Raw genomic sequence first — 23,225 nt, 5'->3', positions numbered from 1 at the left:
TCTGATTTAATCTTTCTTTTCTAGACTCCCACTGTTTCATTGCAGGTGAATTTCTATCCCTTAAACACAATATACTCAAGTACACAGTATTTAATATCACAAATAACAAACTTCATCATACTTGAAGACTGACCATCTTCTGTGGTGTATCTTTCAGTCAGGGTCTGTTCAGCCACTCGAAATTACTGCTGTTACTGACCCATCCTCAACATTATTGTTGAGAAGTTTGCATTATATTGTACTGCACTAACATACAAAAAACCTATGTTTTCTATTGGACAGCTCTAAAATTTCAGAGCTGGTCTAGTCCACACAAAACATCACATCTCAGGACTGTGCTGGCCCTCATTAGTGTGCAGCCTTGCAGCAAAGAAGGCCAGTGGCACACTGAGCTGCAGTAACTGGAATGTATGCAGTAGGTGCCTCTCTCTTTCCATCACCTGTGACATTGCACCAGGAGTACCCAGTCAAATTTTGGGCTCTCCAGGACGAGAAATACCGGGACACATTGGAGCAAGCCACTGCAGACAGTCACCAAGACACAAAGAGGACTGCACTACACAATGTACTACAAGAGGCTGAGGGAACAGGCTTTGTTCATCCATAAGCACAGGAGGTGAAATGAAGACATTTATGTCTACAGCTGTCTAGTGGAATGCTACAAAGATGGAGCCAGACCCTTTGCAAATGTGTACAGTTTTAGGACAAGAAATGAAGGCAGAATACAGGCAACTCCAACTGAATATTAAGAACACCTCTTCTGCCATGAGGTGGTCAAGCACTACAAGTTGGTCAGCTGATTTTATAAGTTGCAGAATCTTCATCCATGGAGATATTCAAAACCTAATTTGACACAGACCTGGACACCTGATTCAGATGACCCTGCTTCAGCAGTGGGGGTTGGATTAGATGACCTCCAGAGGTTCCTGCCAACCTCAGCTGTTTTGTGATTTGAAGCAGGTCATAGTCTAAGCCTCTCATGGCATCATACAGTAAAATCAGGCCCTGGTCAAGACTGGTGATAGATGTTCTAACCTGAAAAGAAATCAAACTGTTTCCTCTTTCCAACACATTCCTGTAGGCTTCTGAGCTGTATTTATCTTCCACAAAAGTCTACACAATGATTTTTCTAGAATACATTTTCCATTTTCCCTCTCAAGGTGACAGGAAATGTGGCCACCCAACTTTCAATTCCCCATCCTGGAACTCTCCAAATCTCTCCTCCTGATTAAAGACCTGGTTATCAGAATACTACTATACAATTAGTTATGGATACCTCCTGATGAACAACATTCCACAGTTTGTCTTTCACCTCCCTTTCCTTGAACAAATCAACATAAGAGGAATTATTTCAAGCTAGAACTCAAGGAAAAGCAAATTGTATACCTGCAGCTTCCTAGATAAATCTGAAGCCTTTCTAGTAGTGCCAAGTCTGCATTGATACAACTGAAATACAAGACTTCAAATACTTCAAATACTTAAGCATACAATTAGTTAAACTAACATACATGATAACTTATCTCTGCTAACATGCAAACTTAAATGCTTATGGAAACAGTTATTACAAATCAGTTCTTCCTCAAAAAATGAGATTCAGAAATTATATGGGTCCAATATTGCATACCTTTGACAAAAGTTATCCATGCATATTTTGATTACATGTCCTTTAAACTAATGACCATATCACTAGTAGTTGATTATGCTTACTTTTATCATGTATAAAATAAATAACCTGCATCCTGGTCTAAAAGTATATTACACACTGAAGTTCACGCATGTTCATTGCAATGTTCAAGAGAGCACCGCAATTAATTTTATGCCATTGGGGTTTCATCAAGCAAAAATCATATCCAAGCATTTTAATTTTGCTAAATTCAATCTGTTTAATATGCACTTTGCTTGATCATAGAAAAATAAAACTTCAAATAGGAGTGTAAAATTAACTGTGTTAGAGAAAACCCTTTCCAACAAATGAAGAATAAACAGCAATTAAAACGATGAACCTTTCAAAGCAGGTACTCTTTTTTTTCCTAGGCATTGTATGGTCTGATGCCTTGTCCATACAGTCCAAATAAGGTCTTCCTTAATCATATCAATGCAAGATAACAACACATTATAATGCAGGGTAATTGAGCTGTGATATATCTCATATCCATTCATGAAATGCACTGAAAATGAGAGTAACCAAAACTATTTAACTGAGACAATTTTCTTCAACAATTTTCTAAGCGAGAGAATCACCAAGGAGACTTGCTACAGCTTCCAGAAACATTCTACATAGCAATGCAAGAACAGGAGTATTGGGTCAGACCAGGGTTTCCTGTACCCCATCTCCAACAATCCTCAAAAGTAGCTGAAAGGAACAACATAAGTGATAGCATATATAATACACACCCAAAGTCACCATTCAATCATTTTCAGTGCAGGCATTTCCTCAAACAAATATGTATTTTGGAACATTCAGTGGATTATTCTGTCATTAGTTTGTTCCATCTCCTCTGAATTTCATAGAAGCCTTTAACACCTTAACATATTTAAAAGACATCACTTCCTCTGACAGGAACTCAGCGTCACAAAACATCCCAGCACACTGATAAAATATTGCTATTGATAGCAGTAACAGTAACACCAACACATCCACTGTGTAACCAAGTACCACCAGACAAAACCCCTGCCCTGAGCCCTGAAAATCCGAGAAAGCAAGTATCAAATAGGAAAATATTTAGAAGCAGTAAGACAGCAGCTAGCATCACAAGAAGTGATATCTAGTTAGAAGTATTTGATGCCTTTGTAGGCATTTCAGGTAAGGAACAGCTTGGGAAGAGAGATGAATCCAAAAGGGAGTGTTACAAAGGAATCCTCGTCCACGCGTAAGGTATTAAACAAATGTGTGCTTTCAAAATAGTAAATGGGCAACACAGCTAGTGTTACAACTTGAAGGAATACCTTGACAAAGAGAAACAGTATGATACAGCTGGGTGAAGACAGACTTGAAACTTAGGGCAAGAGACTAATACTTCATGCACCAGAGAAAAGATGTCAGGGGGGATATAAAAAGACATGGTCAGTGTTACAGTCTGTCATTCTGGAAATTATCTCTGTAAGACGATTCTGGATAGATAGGACTGGAGAAAAAATATTTCTCAATGGTAGTGAGGATGAGCATTTAACTGAAGAGTAGGCAGGAAAGCATACAGTGGGGATGTTAGGCAGAAAAAGCCTGCAAGACTTTGATGCAGTCTGAATGCAAGGAACTTCAGAGCAGAACAAAACAGTTACACTAGGTCAGTAAAAAAAAACAATATAGCAGAGAAATAGCATCCCTTTCCATGGTATTCCATGTCAGCACACAGCAGTCAGCTGTGTAAAAACTTCCTGAAGCTGAGTTGCATCATCACCATCACACTTAACAGCTCCTCAGAGATGTAATAGAGTAATGATGCATTTTTGAGCCTGTTCATATTTTGATCTCTAAAACATCCTTTGGCAAGGAATTCAATTCAATTGCATGCTACATGGTAGGATGGAAGGGAGGCACACAGAAAAACCATGAAAAAAAACCAAAAACAAACAAGAAAGTACAACTTCTGTTAAATGTTTTAGAACTGCTTCCTGAGAATTACACAGAATATTTCCTTGTTCTCATAATACTAAAGTTAATGAATACTGGTTCCCCAACTACCTTTTTGAGGCCTCGCTCATTCATCTCTTTTCCAAGAGGAAGTATTTTACTTTAACTCTTCCTCTGACAAAACTTCTTCCATGTACTTCATCAGCCTTTATGCCCTTATCTCAAACTGCAGTATCTTTTCGAAATAATGATAACAAAAATACACAGATACCACAGATAGATTTCACATACTGCATTTATGGATTGGCATTCATGTTTTCGGTTTGTTTTTCTGCTTTGTCCTACTCACCCCAAATAATCTATCTGCCTTTTTAACTACTATGCTTACTAGGAAGAGGTCTGAATCAGAGAGAATGCCAAATTGGAGACCTCTCCTAACAGGCAATACAGCAGTGTTAACTTAAAAAGTAGATGGAGAGTTTGTACAGAACTCTAGGAGATCTGTTTTTACTAAGGGAATCTAAACTAGGCCATAAGGAGAAGACAGAGAAGCAAGACTACATTTTCAATGAGATACATATACCATAAGCCTGTGAATCATCTGCAAAGAGATGAAACTTAAATTGTCTTTCCACATAAGATTATGCAAAGATGAAGAGCAGAATAAGGGGGGAAGAAAGAGGGTGGCTGAGAGACAACATGTTGCAGAACTCCCACACAAAGCTGGGTAATGAATGAGAAAGATCTTCCAAAGGATGCACTGAAGAAATGATCGAAATATCCAAAAGCAGCAGAAAGATGGCATTTGCCAAGAAGTCACAGGGCAAAAAGAGCAGGGACATGGTCAACTGTTTTCACAGCTGGCTGGCAGGTTGAGAGAATGAAAGCTTAAGATTTAAAGTGCAATTCACAATGATTAAAGTGATCTTCAGAAGTCCGTATCGTGCCTGGAGAGGCAGTCTCAGAAGTAATCGGGTGCAGTCACCCCACATGTGCCTCTGCTCTGCCTTTTAGCATGCCCTGCACACTACTGCCCATCACTGCAGCGCGCTCTGCACCGTGCCTGTTTCTGCTGCAGCAGCAGGCTGCTAGGAACTTGCTTTACTCATGGTATTGCAATAAACAGAGCTTCTATTTAGTGACTGAATTTGCCTAATACAGCCCTCTGAGAAGAAGATCATATTGCCCTGAGCTAGTATGAATTCCAACAGGAGCTGAGTACTACGCAGCTTTACGGGGCTCACGAGTGGAAGGGCAGCTATGGATCTGCATTGCCTTTTGTTACCCACTCCCAGATCAGTTAACCACATTTCCCATCTTCTGCTACACTTTCTCTTGCCAGAGAAGGAAATTACTAAAAAAATTAAGTACAGTTTCCAGACTGAATTGTCTTCAAAGAATTGCTCCTTGAAGTGGGACAGGCTACAACAAAATTACTACTTAAGAAATTTTTTTGATCCTCGTATTCCTCTCTATTTTGCTTTCACATCTCCCATGAAGGATGTTTTATAGATGAGCTATGTGATTGCACAACAGCCAAAATGAGTAAAAAACTCTATAAACTAACTTGTTTTCCAACAATTACATGTGCACATGCAAATACTCACAGATACTTCTATACACCAACAACTTCTGAAAATACAAAATAACAGTAATCTTCCAAGCTCTCTATTTTTCACTGCACACAGCAAAGAAAAAGGAAAAAAAAAACAACAAAAAAACCACCACCATACTTACTGATACATTTTATTTATTAACGTTTTCTATCCCTTAGAAAAAAAGATAAATTAATTATAATTAGCTCTCATTTGGACAATTTTGTGTATAGCATTCATATTAGGGATGTGTTGAAAAAAGAGCCAAAATCAACACATACATTTTCTTAAGTGAAGACTTGAATAAAATAAAGCCAGGCACTTGGTTCCTCTTTCATTCCATATGATACACAGCTGCGTCAATCCCATCAGGAAACAGGCAACAGGAAATTCTTAACATTCTGAAGAGAAATCTAAAGATGTGTCTCATCACCCTTCCTCCTGAAAGTGCTTTTCGATTGTCTAAAAGATGTTTATACTGGTTCTAAAATTATTAATTACTTTGCTTAGCTTTTAAGCAGCTATAGGCCTCATTAAGTAGCTAACAAGGAGACAAAAATTTTTTTTCTTTTTATAAGTTGCCTACATTTTTTCATTTCCTTCATCTCAAAATATAAATTGTTAAGGAAACCTTGACACCTATGGACAAAAGCAAAGCCAAGTAATCTAGCTATTGGAAAATGTTCCTTCATAATGTGCTGCTCCGGTGTTATTTGTGTTTCTAACTATAGCTCTTGCATATATAATTCCATTATACTTTTATAAATCACCATTTTGAAAAATGCTTTTGAACCATTAATATATTTTCCTGGTTAAAATTCTTTGAGATGTTCTTAACAAGAGTCTTAGATAATGAATTTGGGCAAACTCTGGAACAGTCTTTACAGTATTATCATTCTCATTAATTTTCAGAACTACCCACTGTGTTGAGATGATTGTCATGGGCCTAAGACTTCAATTTGGCTAAATATTTTTGCATATATTTCAACATATAAGTAACTAACAGATGTTTAAAGTGTTAAGTTCACAATCTAGAAATAGTTAAATATTTACTGTGGTATCGTAATTTGGTTTTGCACTAATTTTTAGTTTTCTGCTTCTATCTTTAAACACTCTTTTAGAGTCCTGCTTGGCTGTAGGCAAAATGCTTTAAAACAACATCACATGAAAACAAAACATACTTGATTTAGTAAATACAGCTGTGTTTTTAAAGAAAGAAAAGAAATAAACACTTAAAGGTACCACAAATTAAAAACAGAGAAAATAAAAGAAAACATTTAATGTAGAAATGTAACTTTTACCTAAGGTCCAGGCTTAATGCAAAACCTTTTAAATTGTTTGCTTAATAAAAGCTGTAAAATTCATGTTTTATTTTTGCTTTAGAAACCTGATACATTCTACTGTCTTACATCATTCCTAGAAGGCTGTATTAGATGAAAACAAAATTACCTTCAAAATGTTAATACACAGCATACACAGTATCTTACTTTAGTCCAAATTATTCTTTGCCTTTTTCGCCTTTTTTTAAATTTTGTTTATTTTTTTTTTATTATCTTTGAAGACTGCTTCTGTTTCCATTGTTTCATCCTTAACCATTCACATATCAGAGCAATAAGTATTTCATTACTGGTTTATCTGTCCAGAGGCTTGAGAAGCAGTAACAATTAACCCTCCCTTCACAGTGATTGATACAGGCTTTGCTTTCAATTTGTTCCACTACACAGATCATGAAATTCTGAATGCGATCATCCTTATTGACCTACACTTTCAAACACACGGCTACAATGAGATGAAAGTAATTATTAAAAGGAACACAGGACTACTCAATGCTGAAACAAAGTCTTGAAAAATCTTTTAGATGACCTTCTCATAAAATTAACATCTTTTGATGTGAAATAAAATCATGAATTTTCTTCATAATCTGGAAATACTCAATGTAAATCTGATCAAAGTACAATATCATGGTATCACATAAGCCCAATTCTAATGTCACATCAGCTCATATCTGACCCAACAGACAGTAACTTCAACCAGAGTGATCATAGTAGGATCACGCCCTATATATTTTAAAAGTTCCTCTGTCAGCTTTATTTTACACCAGCTCTGCTTGAAATGTTGTGTTGAAAATGACAAGACAGTAATTACTATTCTATTGTAGTCTCTTTCAGAAAAGAAACAGTGTTTCTTTTTAAGATTCTGGACTTCTTGAGGCACCTAATGTAAATAAGTAGAGAGGGAATTCAGACTGCTAAGGAAAAATGAGAATCTCAAGTCAGATTTCCATCATCAGCTGAGATGAACCAAGACCTGTACACACCAGTGCTGGAGACTTACTGCAGTGGAAAAAAATATTTTTCATCAAGCCTTGAAAAATAACCCCACAAAATATTAATTTCTTGTAACTGATACATTTTTTTTAAAATTAAATAGGATTGGTAGGTGAGCAGTAATGATAAAACCACATTAAAAATGGGATGCAGTCAAAGAAAATCAGGAGAGAAAACTGTGCAAAAGGATGTTCTTACAGGCCTGAGGCTCTAATCACAAAACAAAGTGATGGAGATGAACCAATACTGCATGGATTAGCAATGAATTATTTTGAACTATAATCATGTGCCAGCACAAAGGGGAGGTAAAAACTAGCCATCACTCACAAGCTGATCTGCAGATAAGAAGAAAAAAAAAAAAGTGAAAAAGGGAAAAATTTATATGCTAAACTGAGTCAGGAGAATAATGAAAATCTAAAATGTTGTTACACTTCAAGTAACATTATATTTAATGTCTCTCATCTACTGTAAAATGTTGAGTATTTACACAATAGAGTCTGTAAGACACTAGGGCTAAAGCAGGGTTAAATTGGATAACTCTTCTGTAAATTAGTACTGCATAATAACATGTGCTGAAAAATATCCTAATAGATGATTTAGCTTTAAAATAGCACACATGGGCACTAATTTCTCCTACTGTAAAACTGCAGGAAATACATATATATATATATATATATACATATATGCATAGGTAGAGACTGGTACAGGTGTATGAAAATGTGTAAATACACATACACACTTATGTGTACACAGGCATATATAATGAGAGATTTAATTTCCATTAGTCCATCTGAGAGCTAAGCATCACCATCTTAAGGTTCAGTGTTAGTTTTCCCTTCAGGAGAAGAAAATGTTAGAAATAATTTTGTGAGAAAAGAAAAATCAAAACTGCTATCTACAAAGATTCCTGAGATTCTTATGAACAGACTGTTTAAATGAAGAGCACTTTAATCAGTAGAGGAATCCTCACGTTTCTAATGTCTTGCTGTGCATTCTGCAGGTTATAGTAGCAGCTGGTAGAGGTCATATATCTTTTGTGAGCATCCCAAAAAGGCTCACTGCCAGACTGTTAAATTATGAATAAGCAATGAACAAAAGAATGCAGATACGGTGGTGACAAGATAATCCAAGCAAATTTATCTATGACAAATTTCACAGGATTAACAAATTACATTTACACAGAACAATAAAAATGAGGAGAAAAAAAAAAAAGAAAAAAGGAAAAGAAAAAAAAAAAAAGATGAACCTACTTTTCACTCACAGTATCAGAGGGAAAGAAAATCTCCATTCCAATACATGTATTTACATTTAACTTTAGATAAAGTAAGACATAGCTTGCTGAAGATGAGCAACTAGCATTATTTCCTTTCAAGCAAATACATATTCTGTATCTGTCTAATATACAACATATGCCTGTACTTTGCAGTATACATGTATAAAAGTCAGTGAAAAATCCTTTAAATTTTTCCTCATAATTTGTGAGAAGCAGAATAAATATTGAAGAACTCTCATTTTGCTTTTCAGGCAAAGCATCTTTCCATTCCCTGTCAGTTAAAATGCACTTTTTCCCTTTATAATTTTGGGGTTTTTTCCTATTTGAATTGAACAAATACTGCAATATATGATAATTGTCACAAGAAACAAATTAGTCATGAATAGAACTTAAATATTTATTTTTTTTTCCTGCAGTACTACCATAATAAACAATTTTTTTAAACAATGACTCCTAAAGGAATTCTAAATCCATAATCTAAATACTGGTTGCTCCTAAAGATAGACATTCAGTATGTCAAATAATCTGAGTGTAAAGTAAAGGAGATTTGCAATGTTTGCTACATCCTGCAGTCTCCTGTTCTGGTTTTTGGAAGTGATACAAATGGAATATCAGTTTCAGAACTGCAGTTCTGTAAAGAAGCATTTTTCTTCCTATTAAAAAAGGAATAAAAGGAAAGACAGCAACTCTTAGTTTGGAAATTTGACTCTAAGTAGAGTGATAAAGGAAACAGCATATATGTTTGACAGATCTGGAATCAGCTGTATCTTTTCTATCATGCTTCGCATCTGAAGTCTATTTTCTGTTACCTTCATTTATTTCCTGTTGTTTGTTAATCTGAAACAGTTGTTTAGCAAAAATAGATCTTGAATAAAAATGGGCCTTCTGAAACCATATGTATCATTTACGTATCAAATATATGTTCTTTTTACAGAGCACTGCCTACAAACAGGAAACTTCACTATTAAAGTGAACATCCAATTAATTAAGATACTTTAGTAAACTACTTGGATTCTGCAAACAACTACTTGAGTACCATTTATCTAGCTCGTTCAGCCGATGGAAAAAAATTACTGTACTTTTGATTTTTCAATCACAAGAAATGCAAGTTTTGTTGTAAAACTGAACAGCAGCTCAGAAAGAATAAATAGATAAATTAGCCCAAAGTATTTATGTTCATCTCCTATTTGTTACTTAGTAAGAGAAAGCAGGTTTGTTTTTAAAATGCAGTTCTTGCAGAGAACCTCCTGTCCATACTGCTAGCAATTTATGCAAAGGTGAAGCAAACATGCCAATCCTACATCTAACTATAGTCAGACAAATAAAATCAGCTACTTTTGTTTTTCAGCTGTGAAGGTTGAAGGATAAGTACCACTGGCAGCTATTCTCTTTTTTTTTTTTAATACTTTTTTACTTTTTTAATCCTGCTGCCAGCACCGTACAGATTCAGTCACTCAGCTCTTTCCACTGACCTCAACCTTGACCTGCTAAAACTGCCCACTTACATTTTTTTCCCACAAAGTAAAAAATTCTGCCTCTCATTATCTCTAAGAAAAAACAGCTTTTCAACAAACGTTCTTCTAAAATTTGGTATACTATACTTTTGCTAAATTAATTACAGCTTTGGCACCTAACTCATATAAGCCTAGGTTGTGAGTAAACTGATTGTAAATGTGAATTTGCACATGACTTTCAAACATGACATTTAAAAAAGAGGGAAGGAAATCCCCCAGACCCACCCCCCATTCTAATATGTAAATACAGAGTTCTGATATCTAAATACACAGTTCTGTGCCTAAATTTCAGCAAAGCTATAACCCTTCAGGACTTCATCCAAAATGACTATTCAAAGACTATTCATTACACAATAAAATTCAATTTAAAACAATGTAGTATCTAATGAAGCCTGTTCTAAATTTCTGTTGGAGACAAAATTCCCAGGCAAGTATTTTAAAGGGAGCTTATAGGATTGAGGTGCCCATATTTCACTAAAATGCAGTATGTGTTGAATGCCTAAATCCAATAGGCTCTTCAGAAAATCCAAGCCCCTGGGACATTATCATAGATTACGTACATACATATTATTCAGACTATGTCCCCTAAGTTCACTATATACATATGTAAACCTAACATGCCTGCAGGTAATGGAACAGTACTTTTCCACTTAAATTATTTAACATAAGTGTTGAACTTCTATTATATATCAAGCTAACAGCTAATTTTAAATTGCAATCAAGCCATTCTCTGAAAGCACTTTATTTCAGTGGAGGTTTTGCCTGTAAAAGAAATGTAAATCCCTCTAATGAAGGCAGTGTAATCTTTGAATACACAGTCAAAATGGGGGCTGGAATTTTATTCCTAATGCTAACATTGACATCTTTTGCCACTTCTGCTAGTTCTCAAAAACCTTTTGTGTGTAACTATCTCATCGGTAAAACATGTAGAACAGCGTTTTCAGACCTTTCGAAGCACGCTAAGCCAAATAAAGAAACATATCTACAGAAATACTCAGTATTAATATTAAAGTCTTCTTCAGACATTGGATGACATCAATGAGAAGTTTCCCAGAACAGACAAATGGCATAACATGACAGGAGAGTGAAAGTCCAAAATGCAACACACAAGAAAGGCTGGGAAAATAGCCTGTAAGAAAATCTTCAAAACTCTGCTTTCAGTAATCCGTTTCAAATTCTTTCTTACATATCACTTGTTCTTTAATGTGCCTGGCTCTCGCCTGCATGTGGAGAGCTGGGTAAGGGCTGGATAACTCTCAGTATCTAGCTGCAGCAGGCTGAGATCAGGATCTCCTTGAGAATCACTCCATTTTTACTTGACAATCTCAAGACTTTTGCGTTTTACAATAACACACAGAGGCGAAGTTCACTCCTCCTCTCACTAAGTATATTTGTCATTGCGATCTCTCTGAGACAAAATTCACGTCTATTAAATTATAAGTTAAAAATACTTTTATCCTTGCTTGTGATTCTCTGTAGTATACTTTAATCGTGTACATAATTTCATTTGGGACTTTTCCAAAGATTAAGGTACAACTTGAACTCAATATTCTCCCAAAGACAGGGTCCAGTTCTGCCAAGTTAGAGACACAAATACTATCCTACCCTTACTGTACCTTCTTTGTCCTGTGTAATATACTTCTGTGGCATACAAAATTAACGAATATTTGTACTACTCAAAGTCCTGTTCAAATGAATGGCACAACGGTCCTATTCATTTGACTGGGACTTTGTGTATTGCAAAACCACTGCTCGAGCTAGTCACAGAACAATGCTCTAGTCATATAAGACATGGCAGCAATTATTTTATTCTTACTATGGCACATCTTCTTATGCGGCAAAATACAATATTATTACAAATTATCCTTATTATGCAAAGTCCTATTAAACAAAAAGTCGCACACCTCATTGGCACTAATGGGATTTTGTATGTTAAAGATAACATACAGTAGCCTTATAAATATTACATAGAAAGAAACCGCCTCTTCCAAAAAAATGTAATTCTTATGAAATGAATTTTCAAAACATTTCCACTCACGGCCGTAAATCTTTGGCAGCCTCTTAAAAAAAAAAAAAAGCCGAACATTAAGGATAAGCAAACAAATCAAAGTAACAAATTAATTACTGGGGTAAAAATGCAGTCTTTGCTATGTACCTTAAAAATATCCCATGTTAAGAATATGTAACAAATTTCCAGGGTGACATCCTGCAGGACAAGTTTGTTTGATTCATTTTAAAATATGCTATGACTATGCTGACGTGACTATGCTGGAAACACAAGATGAGGTGCTTTTACACCTGCAAGAGCTACTGCCAATAATAATATAAAATTGATCTGATGGAATAACTGAATGTAAGATTTATTCACATGAGACAAGATGAGATGAGATGAGATTTCAGGAAATGGTTTCATAACAGTAAACAATTACTTAATTGCTAACAAATGAACTTCTGCCACATTGGTTAAATGGCTTCAATCTACTGACCTCAGTGAAGGAAGAATCATTCCAAAAATGTTAATAAAATGGTAATAGTTAGTTTTCATGATCAGTATCAGTTATTCAAAATTCTTATCTTAGAATACATTTTCCAGTATAGAGGGTATTGTTATTAAGATCATTTTATGAAACAAAATTAAAAAAATAAAATTAAACACTCTTTACTTTTTAGGAAGTACGGTGATGAAACTAACACCTAGAATGTCAATTTTCAACAACTGTTTTACATCACTCTTGCAGTAAAATTCCCATCTGGGCTGGCAACTTGTGTGCCAAGTTTCATACAAATGTGATTTGAAATTGCCAGTATATTAGACCCTGAAATTCAAGTGAGATGCTAATAAAAAGAGATGGGTACTGACCATAGATCCTCATATTCTCTTAAAATACCTATGACTCTGGGTGTTGTATTCATCTGTTAACAAAATTCTCTAATTATTTGTAACTTACTTATAGTACAGCATTAGAATATAAAGCCATCAAATTGTTAGAAAACAAGCTAACTGGATATACTTTGTAAGAAAAAAACAGCTGTGCTGTAAAGAATGTAAAAATGGTGCTGCAGACAAAACCTTGTTACTCAGAATCCCATTAGTTACTGAAAATACCTAATATAAGTTCTGTTGATCAATATTCTCATGTAAGCTCTAAATAATGTATTATTCCAGTGGAGAAAAATGCAGCAAATCAAATATGGTGGGAGAATATTTCAAATTATGAAGAGTAGTATGACTGCTAATCCATAAATCAGAAATCAGAAAGATTGTTGTAATGTGGGAGGGCTCTATTTAATAAAGGTCATTATAACTCCTGGCTCTAGAGCTATAAGATCTAATATCCTCTCTGGTAGCTCTATGATATGCCCATGCATTACTGTTCTTGTTGACAGTCTGTTGCCTTGGAAATATTTCATTATTTCAGTTTTTCCATTTGTAGACCCTTGGCCTTGTGATATGAAGGCCACCCTATTTCATATTTTCGATTATCATTTAAGCAATCTTCTGGAGCTATTTATATAAAAGCAAGTGTTAGACAATGCATATCATCATTTATCACTGCTGTGTTTAAGATCATGCTCTAGAAAAAGTGCCAAAATAAAGGTTTTTTTTCTCTTTCACTTTAAACCAATAGCAGTTTAATATTATGATATGCTATACAAATCAAGGCTGGCATATCATATGCGTGACACTTCTATTTCATTTTCTTGGGTGTATATCCACACAGTTGAAAAAACTAAACCGTAGCTGTAACTGTAAAATTTGCTAACACTCACAGTTTAAAAGAAAATCAAACAGATGTAAGTGTGTAACTTTTCATATATCCTTTAAGAACCTAAACAGGTGAAAAAAGTTTCAAAACTATTCAAGTGCCTGGTTACGTCAGGGACTACTACTTTTTACATCTGTTTTGTAAGCACATGTTTTGCTTGAAAAAATATAACACCATCTACCTAAATACTTGCGGTAGCGAAGACTAAAAAAAACAATGCATGCAAACTCAGTTTAGAGGATTCTTAATCTTGAGAACTAGTTTAGTGAAGTAGTAGCTAAGAGACTGCCAAACCCTTTCAGTAAGAGATATGCTCCTGTATTTCAAATATCTTGGTTCACACAGATGAAAGGATGTGTACAAAGACAGCTAAAATAGTTACACACAAGACTTCACGAGCACATTACACAACTTTTAATAAAATGTACACCAGTATCTGTTTATTGAAACACTGATCCACTTTCCCCAAAACTTTTAAGGAATAAACAGACTACCATTATTTTTGCTACAAAAAATGTCATCGACTTCTACATGCAGTACTTAAACCTAAACTATCCAGAGCACTGTACGGAGTGATAACAAAGTGAACCCTAAGGGCAAAACACAACTTCTTGGACACTAGGCCAAATTTGTGGCTATTAGTGTTCTAGGAATTTAGACTACCTTTTCCCCCTGAAATGATTACACCTCCCACTCCCTACAGGGGAAAACTACTCCGATCCAACCTTTAAAATGACAGCATCAGAGCTGAACAAGAAGATGCTATTAAAGGGCATTAAATTAAATACAGTATATCCTCCTACAACTTCAATCAGAATTTCAGACCAAGTGTTATTTAGTTCAGCTCTCAAGTGGAGCAGAATAACAAATCGCGCACTTTGATTTACCTTCTCCGAATGCCAAATGGAGACAGGTGATAAAGAAAGCACTCATGCACAGGCTATGAAGTTTCCCCTAGAAATTAATTCTATCTTCAAGATTCCTATCTCAGAGAAATTCCCAAAATGGCACACAAATATGCTTCTGCTGGAGAGATTACTGAAGCTATCCTGGCAAATACACTTAGCACTAATATAGTAACATTCTCAGAAAGAAGACAGCAGAATTGTCTGTTGAGGGGGGGAGGAACAGGACTAATTCATATGAATTGTTTTTCCAACAAAGAACTCTGAAGGAGAAAAACCTGCTTTAAGTGTTATTAACACAGTAGAAACACCTTTGCAGCCATTGGATTTTTTTTTAAAAAAAAAATGTATAGTTGAAAATGAAAATCTGTAGTTAAGTCATTGACATCTAAGTACACACTGTTTTCCCATTATGTGTATCTCCTAATTTTACTATATGTTAATATAGCCTTGTCAAAGAGCAGCAGTTAACACTAATGCATCTAAGACAAGCACAGTAACACTTCAGTGGTGAATATGAGATGTAGACCCCGCAGTCTGCTTTCTTAAGGAAAAATGGCACAGCTACTTAGACAAAATCTGTGGGGTTTGGAAGTTGTACTAGAAACGCTGAACACTCTAAAATATGCAAGCATGAAATTAAGGCTAAAGTAGTTTTGTTTAAATATTTTTCAGACTTATTTGTGCTGTGAAATATAAACTGACTAACACATGATCCAGATACTTTTAATGGCTATCTAAATGTTAATTTTCCTCTTTCCAACTTCAGGCCAGAAACCTTCCTCACCCCTCACACTCAAGTTCACTTACAACGCTAAAGGGGGGCGGGAGGGAAAGAGCCCACCCCAAACCCACTGGCTGCTCTTCTTCTGGGCATGTATCTCGTCGCAGTGTAGCAATGTAGCTTTGAATACTTTTGTAAGAATCACAAAGTAACATCACATGAACTTGTACTCCTGTCTCCTACCAGTCACTTCTAGAAAGATTCACTTTACTAGAACAAATCCGCTACGGGCAATTCGTGTCACCAGCAGAGCACATTAATCACGAGCACTCTCTCCCAACAAAAGTACATGGGGCAGGCGGCGGGCCGGGGACCGAGCGGGGGGGCAGCGCGATCACCCCCCGCCTCCCTGCCCGGACCCCGCGCACCGCCTCCCTGCCCGCCCGCGCACCGGCTCCGCTCTGCCCACGCCGGGGGGCGCGGGCACCGCCGGGGCGGGGGCGGCCCGGGCAGCCCGGCGGGCGCAGCTGGCGGCGCGCCCCCCCCCGCTCCGGCCTAGCCGCACTTGAACCGCACCGGCGGGGCCGGCCCCTCCGCCCGGAACGCCGGGCCTGGCGCGGCGCCCCAGGGCCGCCGAGCGGCGGGGGCCGCCCGGGGGCCTCCCAGCCCCGCACACACAAACACACACACACACGCACACACACGCCCGCTCCACAACGCGCCCCGCCAAGCACCGGCTCCGGCAGCCGCGGCGGTGCGGCCACCGGAGCGGGGCCGCTGCTGCGCGGCTTGTTCTGAGTGTGTGCGTGTGTGTTTGTGTGTGTGTGTGTGTGTGTGTGTGCGTGTGTGAGTGCGGCTGTGCGCACCAGGAGGAACTCACGGTGCCCGGCTGTGCGAGCAGCGGGTGCCGGCGGCAGGTCCCCCCCACCCCGGCATGGCAGCCAGCCCCGGCCCCCGGCGCCGGCGGCTCGGCCCGGCCCGGCGCTGCTGCGGCGGCGGCTGCTGCTGCTGCTGCTGCTGCAGGTTCAATAAAGAGAAAGTGTTACCGTTCTCGCCTGGAAGGATCCTGCTGAAAGCTTGGCTTGGTGGGCGCCATCTTCCTGGGATTTTTTTTTTTTTTTTTTTTTCTCCTCTCTCCCTTACTTTTCCCCCTCCTGATGTTGGTGTGTGTTGTGTGTCTAGCAGCAGCAGCGGCGGCAGCAATGGCCCCGGTTAGCCAGACAGGCTAAGGAAAAGTACTGAGGCCAAAGCATCGCGGGCTCCCACTCCTCCGCGCAGTCCTGGTGCAGGTTGCTCGCTCGCTTGCTTGCTAGCGCTGCTGCTGCCGCTGCCGCCGTCCATAAGCCGAGGAGCGGAGGGAGCCGGGGCCCCGCCGGCCCCAGAGACATGCCCAGCGCAGGCAGCGGCGGCGGCCGGCGGCGGCGGCGGGAAGAGCTAGCCGCGGCGCAGCCCCGGCGGGCAGCCCGGCCGCTGGCATCGCCCGGCAGGTGCGGCACACGCACACTCACACACACACACACTCACACACACACACACACACACACACACTCACACTCACACACACACGCACGCACACTCGCACACACACCCCCGCGGGCCGAGCTACGCGGGGTGCCGGGCCATCGGGCTAGCGGGGCGGGGGCGGGGGAGGGAAGGAGGGGTATCAGGGATCTCCAGGCTTGACCGCTGTGAAAGTATTTCTGGGCATTTTCCAGCTGCTTTCCCTGCTCCGCTCCCGCTCTGCGTGCAGGGGACACAGCCTCTGCTGTCGGCGCAACAACGCCACTCAGTTGCAGTTTCGCACACTTTCTTCCTCTGGAGTCTGGGCTCCAGCAGGGAAGAGGAGCAGAGGGAGGCAGGGGCTCTCTCTCCAACTCCCCGGGCGCAGAAGCGCGGCGGGAACACAGCGGGCACAGGCAGCGCGTCACCCGTGGGCTTCCACGGTGGAGGACGGGCTCGGGTGGGAACCGCGGGCCGGGGGATGCGAGGGATGCGAGGGCCCTGCGACCCACAGGGCCGTAGGCGGGTGTGCCCGGAGCCACCCGGACGGGCCGGGCCGGGGGAAAGCCGCGCATCCCCCGCCACCTCCGAGAACGCGCCCCGAGTCCCGAGAGCGGGCGTCGGGTACTAGCGGGATAAAAAGGCGTAATGCTGGAAACGTGAACTTAAGAGTGATGACCCGCTTTGTTGGCAAAGGGTGTAGCACTTCACGCGGTTTTATTGGAGATTATGAAACTAATCATGAAGTAAAGGAGCGGGGAAAAGAAACCGCTACCTTAATCCAGGACACCGGGAGAACCCGAGCGCTGCTAGCCCTTATAGAAGAAATCACTCGTTCGCTAAAAGCTTTTCATCTCCAAGGTAACTTTGTGGCTGTTCTGCTACTCCCTTGGAATTACAGCTGCCCGGGCCTGATCCTGCTCCCTGGGAAAATCCAACGGGTTTCCTTGGGGAAAGGGGCAAGCCCCGAAGGTCGGCAGCATTAATTCACGAGAAACGTGTCCGCGACTACTCCAAAAGTTTTTTTGGGGGGAGGGGCGGAGGCTGGGGGCCAAGAGCGTGTGCGAGCCGCAGGGCAGAGCCAAGGGGAAGAAGTTAGCAAAACACCTGGAAGTTTGGCTGCGGGGCGCCGTCCGCACACCGGGGTTCGAGGGATTTCTTCCCGCAGGAGGCAACCGGGCCGGCGTAACTTGGCGCGGGCGGTCAGCGCTCAGCCCGGGGCTGGGGACACACGGCTCGGGGCTGGGGACACACGGTTCGGGGCTGGGGGACACACGGCTCGGGGGCTGGGGACACACGGCTCGGGGCTGGGGGACACACGGCTCGGGGCTGGGGACACACGGCTCGGGGGCTGGGGACACACGGCTCGGGGCTGGGGGACACACGGCTCGGGGGCTGGGGGACACACGGCTCGGGGCTGGGGGACACACGGCTCGGGGCTGGGGACACACGGCTCGGGGGCTGGGGACACACGGCTCGGGGCTGGGGACACGGCACGTGTGGCCGCCTGGCCTCGAGAGCCGCGCCCGGGCGGGCAGGGCCGCGCTGCGCTGCGCTCCGGGCGGCGCCGGGGGTGCAAGGTGGGCACCAAGGGCTGCGGGGGGGCACTGCCTACAAAGTAGCAGCTGCCGCTCCCAGCCGGCAGCCCTGTCTCCTCGCCACCGAAATGTTAAAAAAAAAAAAAAAAAGTTAACAGGTGTCTCCTCGGCTTTGGCGATAGAGTAAGGAGGAGTCGTGTCTGCCGTATTTTAAGCGCTTTGAGAAAGCACGGAGAAAAATCGTTCGACGTAAACCACGCTGTTTCATCCATAATGTATAGTGAAAATTTGGAAGAAGTGCATAAATGTTTCCCCTCGTAGGTTAATGCTCAAAGCATCCAGACTGGTCTGGATTCCTGGTAGTAATAGTACATGACTATCTATTAAGCACTATTTGGATTAGACGTGTTAGTAGTTTGTCAGAGAAGTATTGCTTTTATAACTTCTTCCTGATCACAGACTGATGGAACCAAACTACTAAACTCGAAGTACTAAAAAAATTGTATGCTGCCTTGTCTACATAATTCTGTTTAACTTAAAGTCTCCAGAGGTCTCTTTCATTTGTCTAAAAGCCAATCTGACATTTCTGACCCTTGACTTCCCCACTTCACAGACTAAACTATTGTGATTGCTGCCTGTACTTCCTCGTTAAAGTGTCCGTCAGTTTCCATTGTAATTTAAATATTTTATAAGTGACAAAAATCATACAGAAGCCATAAAAAGAAAGAAACTTTAATCCACCCTTTATAACTCTCACATTCAAGTTTTTTTGTTGGTTTTTTTGTTGGGTTTTTTTTTGTTTTTGTTTTTGTTTTTTTTTAGTATGTATAAGATTGGTGTGTTTGCTTGAGCAAAGCAAGACTCCTGCTTAGTTTCCAATGTTTCTTAGCTAAGAACGTCCTTAGGTATCATCGGAGCTTAATTTAGGAGTATCAGCTCCCTAACTCTCATTTGATAAAGCCTACAAAAGTTACCATCAAACATTTTCTATCACAGGCATCAAAACTATGGGAAGCAACATAAAAGTTGCTGAAAGGTAGAACAGGCAATGGTCAGTTATCTAAATGTGGCTCCTAAACCAATTAAGTTTGAAATATTATGCTGAAACTTCCTATTTTTTTTTTCTTTTACATCATAGGACTGTTTAGTTTGGACATTAAAGATTATACAGCATTTTTCTCGGTATTTAATTTAATGCAACAATGGAAAGCAAGATATTCGGGACAGTACCCTTTTTATTGCATTTAGAGAAATATGAACGTTTTGTTCTGATTTCAGTAGATCTGCTGTTGTCTACTTTTTTTTTTTTTTTTTTTTTTTTTTTGGAGGATTCGGCTTCGGGTATAAGCTTATGATAAAGCAAACCAACAGATTCAGACTTCAGGTTTAGAAACAAAAAGAAATGTCAGGTAATTAATTAAGCTTCATGTTAGTATCAGCATATATCGATGAATTGTTAGGGCAAATGGGGAACGTCTTTAAACTTCATTATGACTTACTGCCAACTTTCTACGCTTTGCTTCCTAAAGGCGCTCTCTGTGAATTTCCTGCATTTGCATTAGAATGCATTTAAGATGAAAAAAATAACAGTGCTGAGTATACTTAGGGTTTCGACTATATTTCCCTGTAGTAACAGGTGACATGCTAAAACTGTTAAAACTACAATGTGGAATTGCAAGTGTGCAACCCCAAGTGAAAATTGTTCTAATTCTTGGTTGAAAGAAAATTATCAATCAGCATACCATGATCAATTATCCCCCTGGCTGCCACACACTGGGATTTGCACAAGGCATTGACATTGAGAAATTCCTCTTTAGAAAGGATGAGCGGACGGGATCCCAAACTTTGCAGCAGCCAAGCTAAGATGCCGGGGTCTCACTTTTTTTTTCTTTCTTTTTTTTTTTTTTTTTTTCCTATTGTTGCTTTACAGCTCATCCAAGACAAAACTAGGAGATTGTGTTTACTTCTCAGTGCATTTTAAAAGATGCTGTATTTAAAAAAAAAAAAAAAAGAAAAAAGAAAAAAAAAACCCTCCCCTTCAACCAAGCTCTCCCCCCCCCCAACAAACAGAAAGGAGAGATCAAAAAAAAACAAAAAAAAAAATGAAAACAAAGAAACACAAAAGCACAAAGAAAAAGCAAGTGAGGGAGCCTCAAGGAGAGCCGCACAGCCCTCTCCCCCTCGGTGCTCACCGTTGTTGGTAGGAGGTGATGCCCTGGACGTTTTGCGGGTTGCCGTTGGCCGCGGCGCCGGCTCGCCCCATGCCCGGCGCCGCCGGCACCCCCCCGGCCGCCCCGCCGGCCGCCGCCGCCGTCACCTGCACGCTGAAATCCGGGAAGATCCTGATCATCCCCGCGGCTCAGCACCCGGCGAGTGTCGGCGAAGAGGTGCAGCAGCAGCGACTCTCCCTCCGGCGGCTGCAGCAGCAGAGCCAGGCACACTGCAATCCCATTAGTGAGTGGCGGCCACTGTGAGTGAGGACGGGCGCTTTGATGTGAGCGGCTGGGCTGAGATTGAGGAGTTTGGGGGGGCTAGGGGTAAAGGGTGGGGGGTGGAATTTACCGAATTGCAAACATGCAACGCGTGAAGATTTGGGAAGCGAAGTGGAATATCAGAGCTACCAAAAAAAAAAAGAAAAAAAAAAAAAAGAAAAAAAAAAAAAGAAAAAAGGTATGTCTAATACTACTGGAGCTGTAGATATAGGAGAAAAATCCAAGCTGAGGAGGGACGGGGAGGAGAGAGGGGGGCGCAATTACTTTAGCGGTGCAGTGAAAATGATGAGCAGCAAATGTTGCCTTTTTTTCCCTCCTCCTTCTCGTCCCTCCACCCCCCACCCTCCACCCAAAATGCAAGTCTTAGAGGATTTCTCTGTCTCAATGAAGTAATAATAAAGGCGGCTGACCACAGTCTGGGCTAGCGCCAACTGTGCGGGGGGGTCGGGGGGTGGGAGGGCGGGTGGGGGGGGGAGGAAGGGGAGGAATATCCCTGCTCCCAGAGTCCTGAGGAGAAGAGGAAGAGTGGAGGATTGTTGCAGCACAAGTTCTCGCTCTTGGTAACTTGCTTTTGCTCTCCTAGAGGCACCCCGCACCCCCCCCTCCGTCTCTTTTCTTTCTCTCTATGAAGGGACGGTTTTCACAAGCGAGGAAATGCGCCGCTTTTGTGCAAAGGCAGAGTTTGTTCCTTATTCTAGGGAGCTGACTCTCCTCCCCTCCTAGTGTGCAGCAATGTTATTGCGAGTCAAACTTGTAAGGTGTGTGCTGTCTATGCGCGCACTGATCCCTATTGCTGCTTCAACATATCAATTATAGGACGGAGCGCCGCGCAGAGCCCTCGCACGGCTCCCGCCGGCTGCGGCGCGCACCGGCAGCGGCTCCGCCGTGCCTTTGTGCCGCCCGGGGCTGCGCGCAGCCCCCGCCTCGCTCGGGCGGCTTTGCCCTCACCCGCCTCCGCCGAGCGCTTCTCCCTGAGGCGGCGCTGCCCCGGCCGGGGCCGCCCGCCACCGCCGCCGAGCCCGGCCGGGAGCGGCGCTGCGCGGGGCCGCGAAGGAAGCGCGGAAAGTTGCGCGGGCCGCCGGCGGACCCTCCTCGGCTTTGCCCGGGTGGCCGCCTCGCCTCGCTTCGGCCTTGGGGTGGGCAGCCGCGGTGGAGGGGACGCGGAGAGCCGAGCCCTTCTCGCCGTGGTGCTCGGCGGGTGCTGCTCGGGCTGCTCCCTCCTCCCGCGGCCGCAGCGGGGGCCAGGATCCGGTCCCGGAGGGAGCGCAGCGTCTCTGCCCGGTCAGAGGCAGCAGGGGAACGGCAGAAAAACTCCCTTCTGCAGAAGGGTCCCACCAGATCGCCTCACTTCTGGGGGCGCCTCTAAAACCACGGACCTGGAGCCCCAAGCTGCTGACTGCTGGAGCTAAAAAAGCGTGGTGCTTGTGGAGAGCTGGACTCTTCGTCAGCCCAGCGAGCCGACAGCTAGAACAGAAAGTAACACGCTGCGTTAGTGCACCTTACACAAACAGCAGCCGTGCTGCTAACTCGTTTCTGAGGAAACCGAGGCTCATACCGAGAGGAGCTGCATGGGACAGAGCACAGGTAGTAACGCTCCAGAATATGTGTAGTGTTGAAAAGGCTGTGGCAGCATCTCAGAAGTGGGCAGAGGTCCCAGGCTGTCCCTTCGCTCCAAAGGGGTTGTAACCTTTGCTTCCATGAAACAAAGCAGTCACCTGGGCCGGTCTCCCCTTTTCCCATGTAACTGCGTGCCTTTTGGAGCCGAAGCTTGGCTCCTAATCTAAAAATACCCTCTTATCTTGACTTTTCTTCCCACTACCGTTTCAACGCAAATTAAGACACACCAACTTTATGTTAAAACAGAGACTGAATTCAAATCCTTTGTATTAAACGGCATCTGTGTTTGCATTCTGTTTTAATACAAAATGCTTTGGATTGCGGCTAATACCAGGAGATATGAAACTGGTTAGTCCCCACATGTTGCACATAAAAAGAATTCATAATGAGCATCTGTGGGAT

The 23,225-nt window shown here is 41.8% G+C and overlaps 1 protein-coding gene across 4 annotated transcripts in view; it reads right to left on the bottom strand.

Annotated features, from left to right (window-relative positions):
* Positions 1-21,145, bottom strand: part of NPAS3 (neuronal PAS domain protein 3) — a 594,820-nt gene extending 573,675 nt beyond the window's left edge. For 2 of the 4 annotated variants that reach the window (XM_086894840.1, XM_086894841.1), the window contains exon 1: positions 20,907-21,145. In XM_086894840.1, the coding sequence (XP_086750966.1) occupies positions 20,907-21,064 (158 nt within the window). In that variant the 5' untranslated portion in view covers positions 21,065-21,145. Of the gene's footprint in view, positions 1-16,722; positions 17,414-20,906 lie in introns of those variants that run through there. The other 2 variants (XM_086894842.1, XM_086894843.1) reach the window with 1 other exon arrangement.
* Positions 21,146-23,225: the final 2,080 nt, after the last annotated feature.

This window comes from Cyanistes caeruleus, chromosome 6 (genome assembly GCF_971803275.1).
Source record: "Cyanistes caeruleus chromosome 6, bCyaCae1.hap1.1, whole genome shotgun sequence".
In the NCBI taxonomy this organism is placed as follows: domain Eukaryota; kingdom Metazoa; phylum Chordata; class Aves; order Passeriformes; family Paridae; genus Cyanistes; species Cyanistes caeruleus.
Note: the sequence above shows the minus strand (reverse complement) of the source record. Positions and strands in the feature narration are given on the sequence as shown.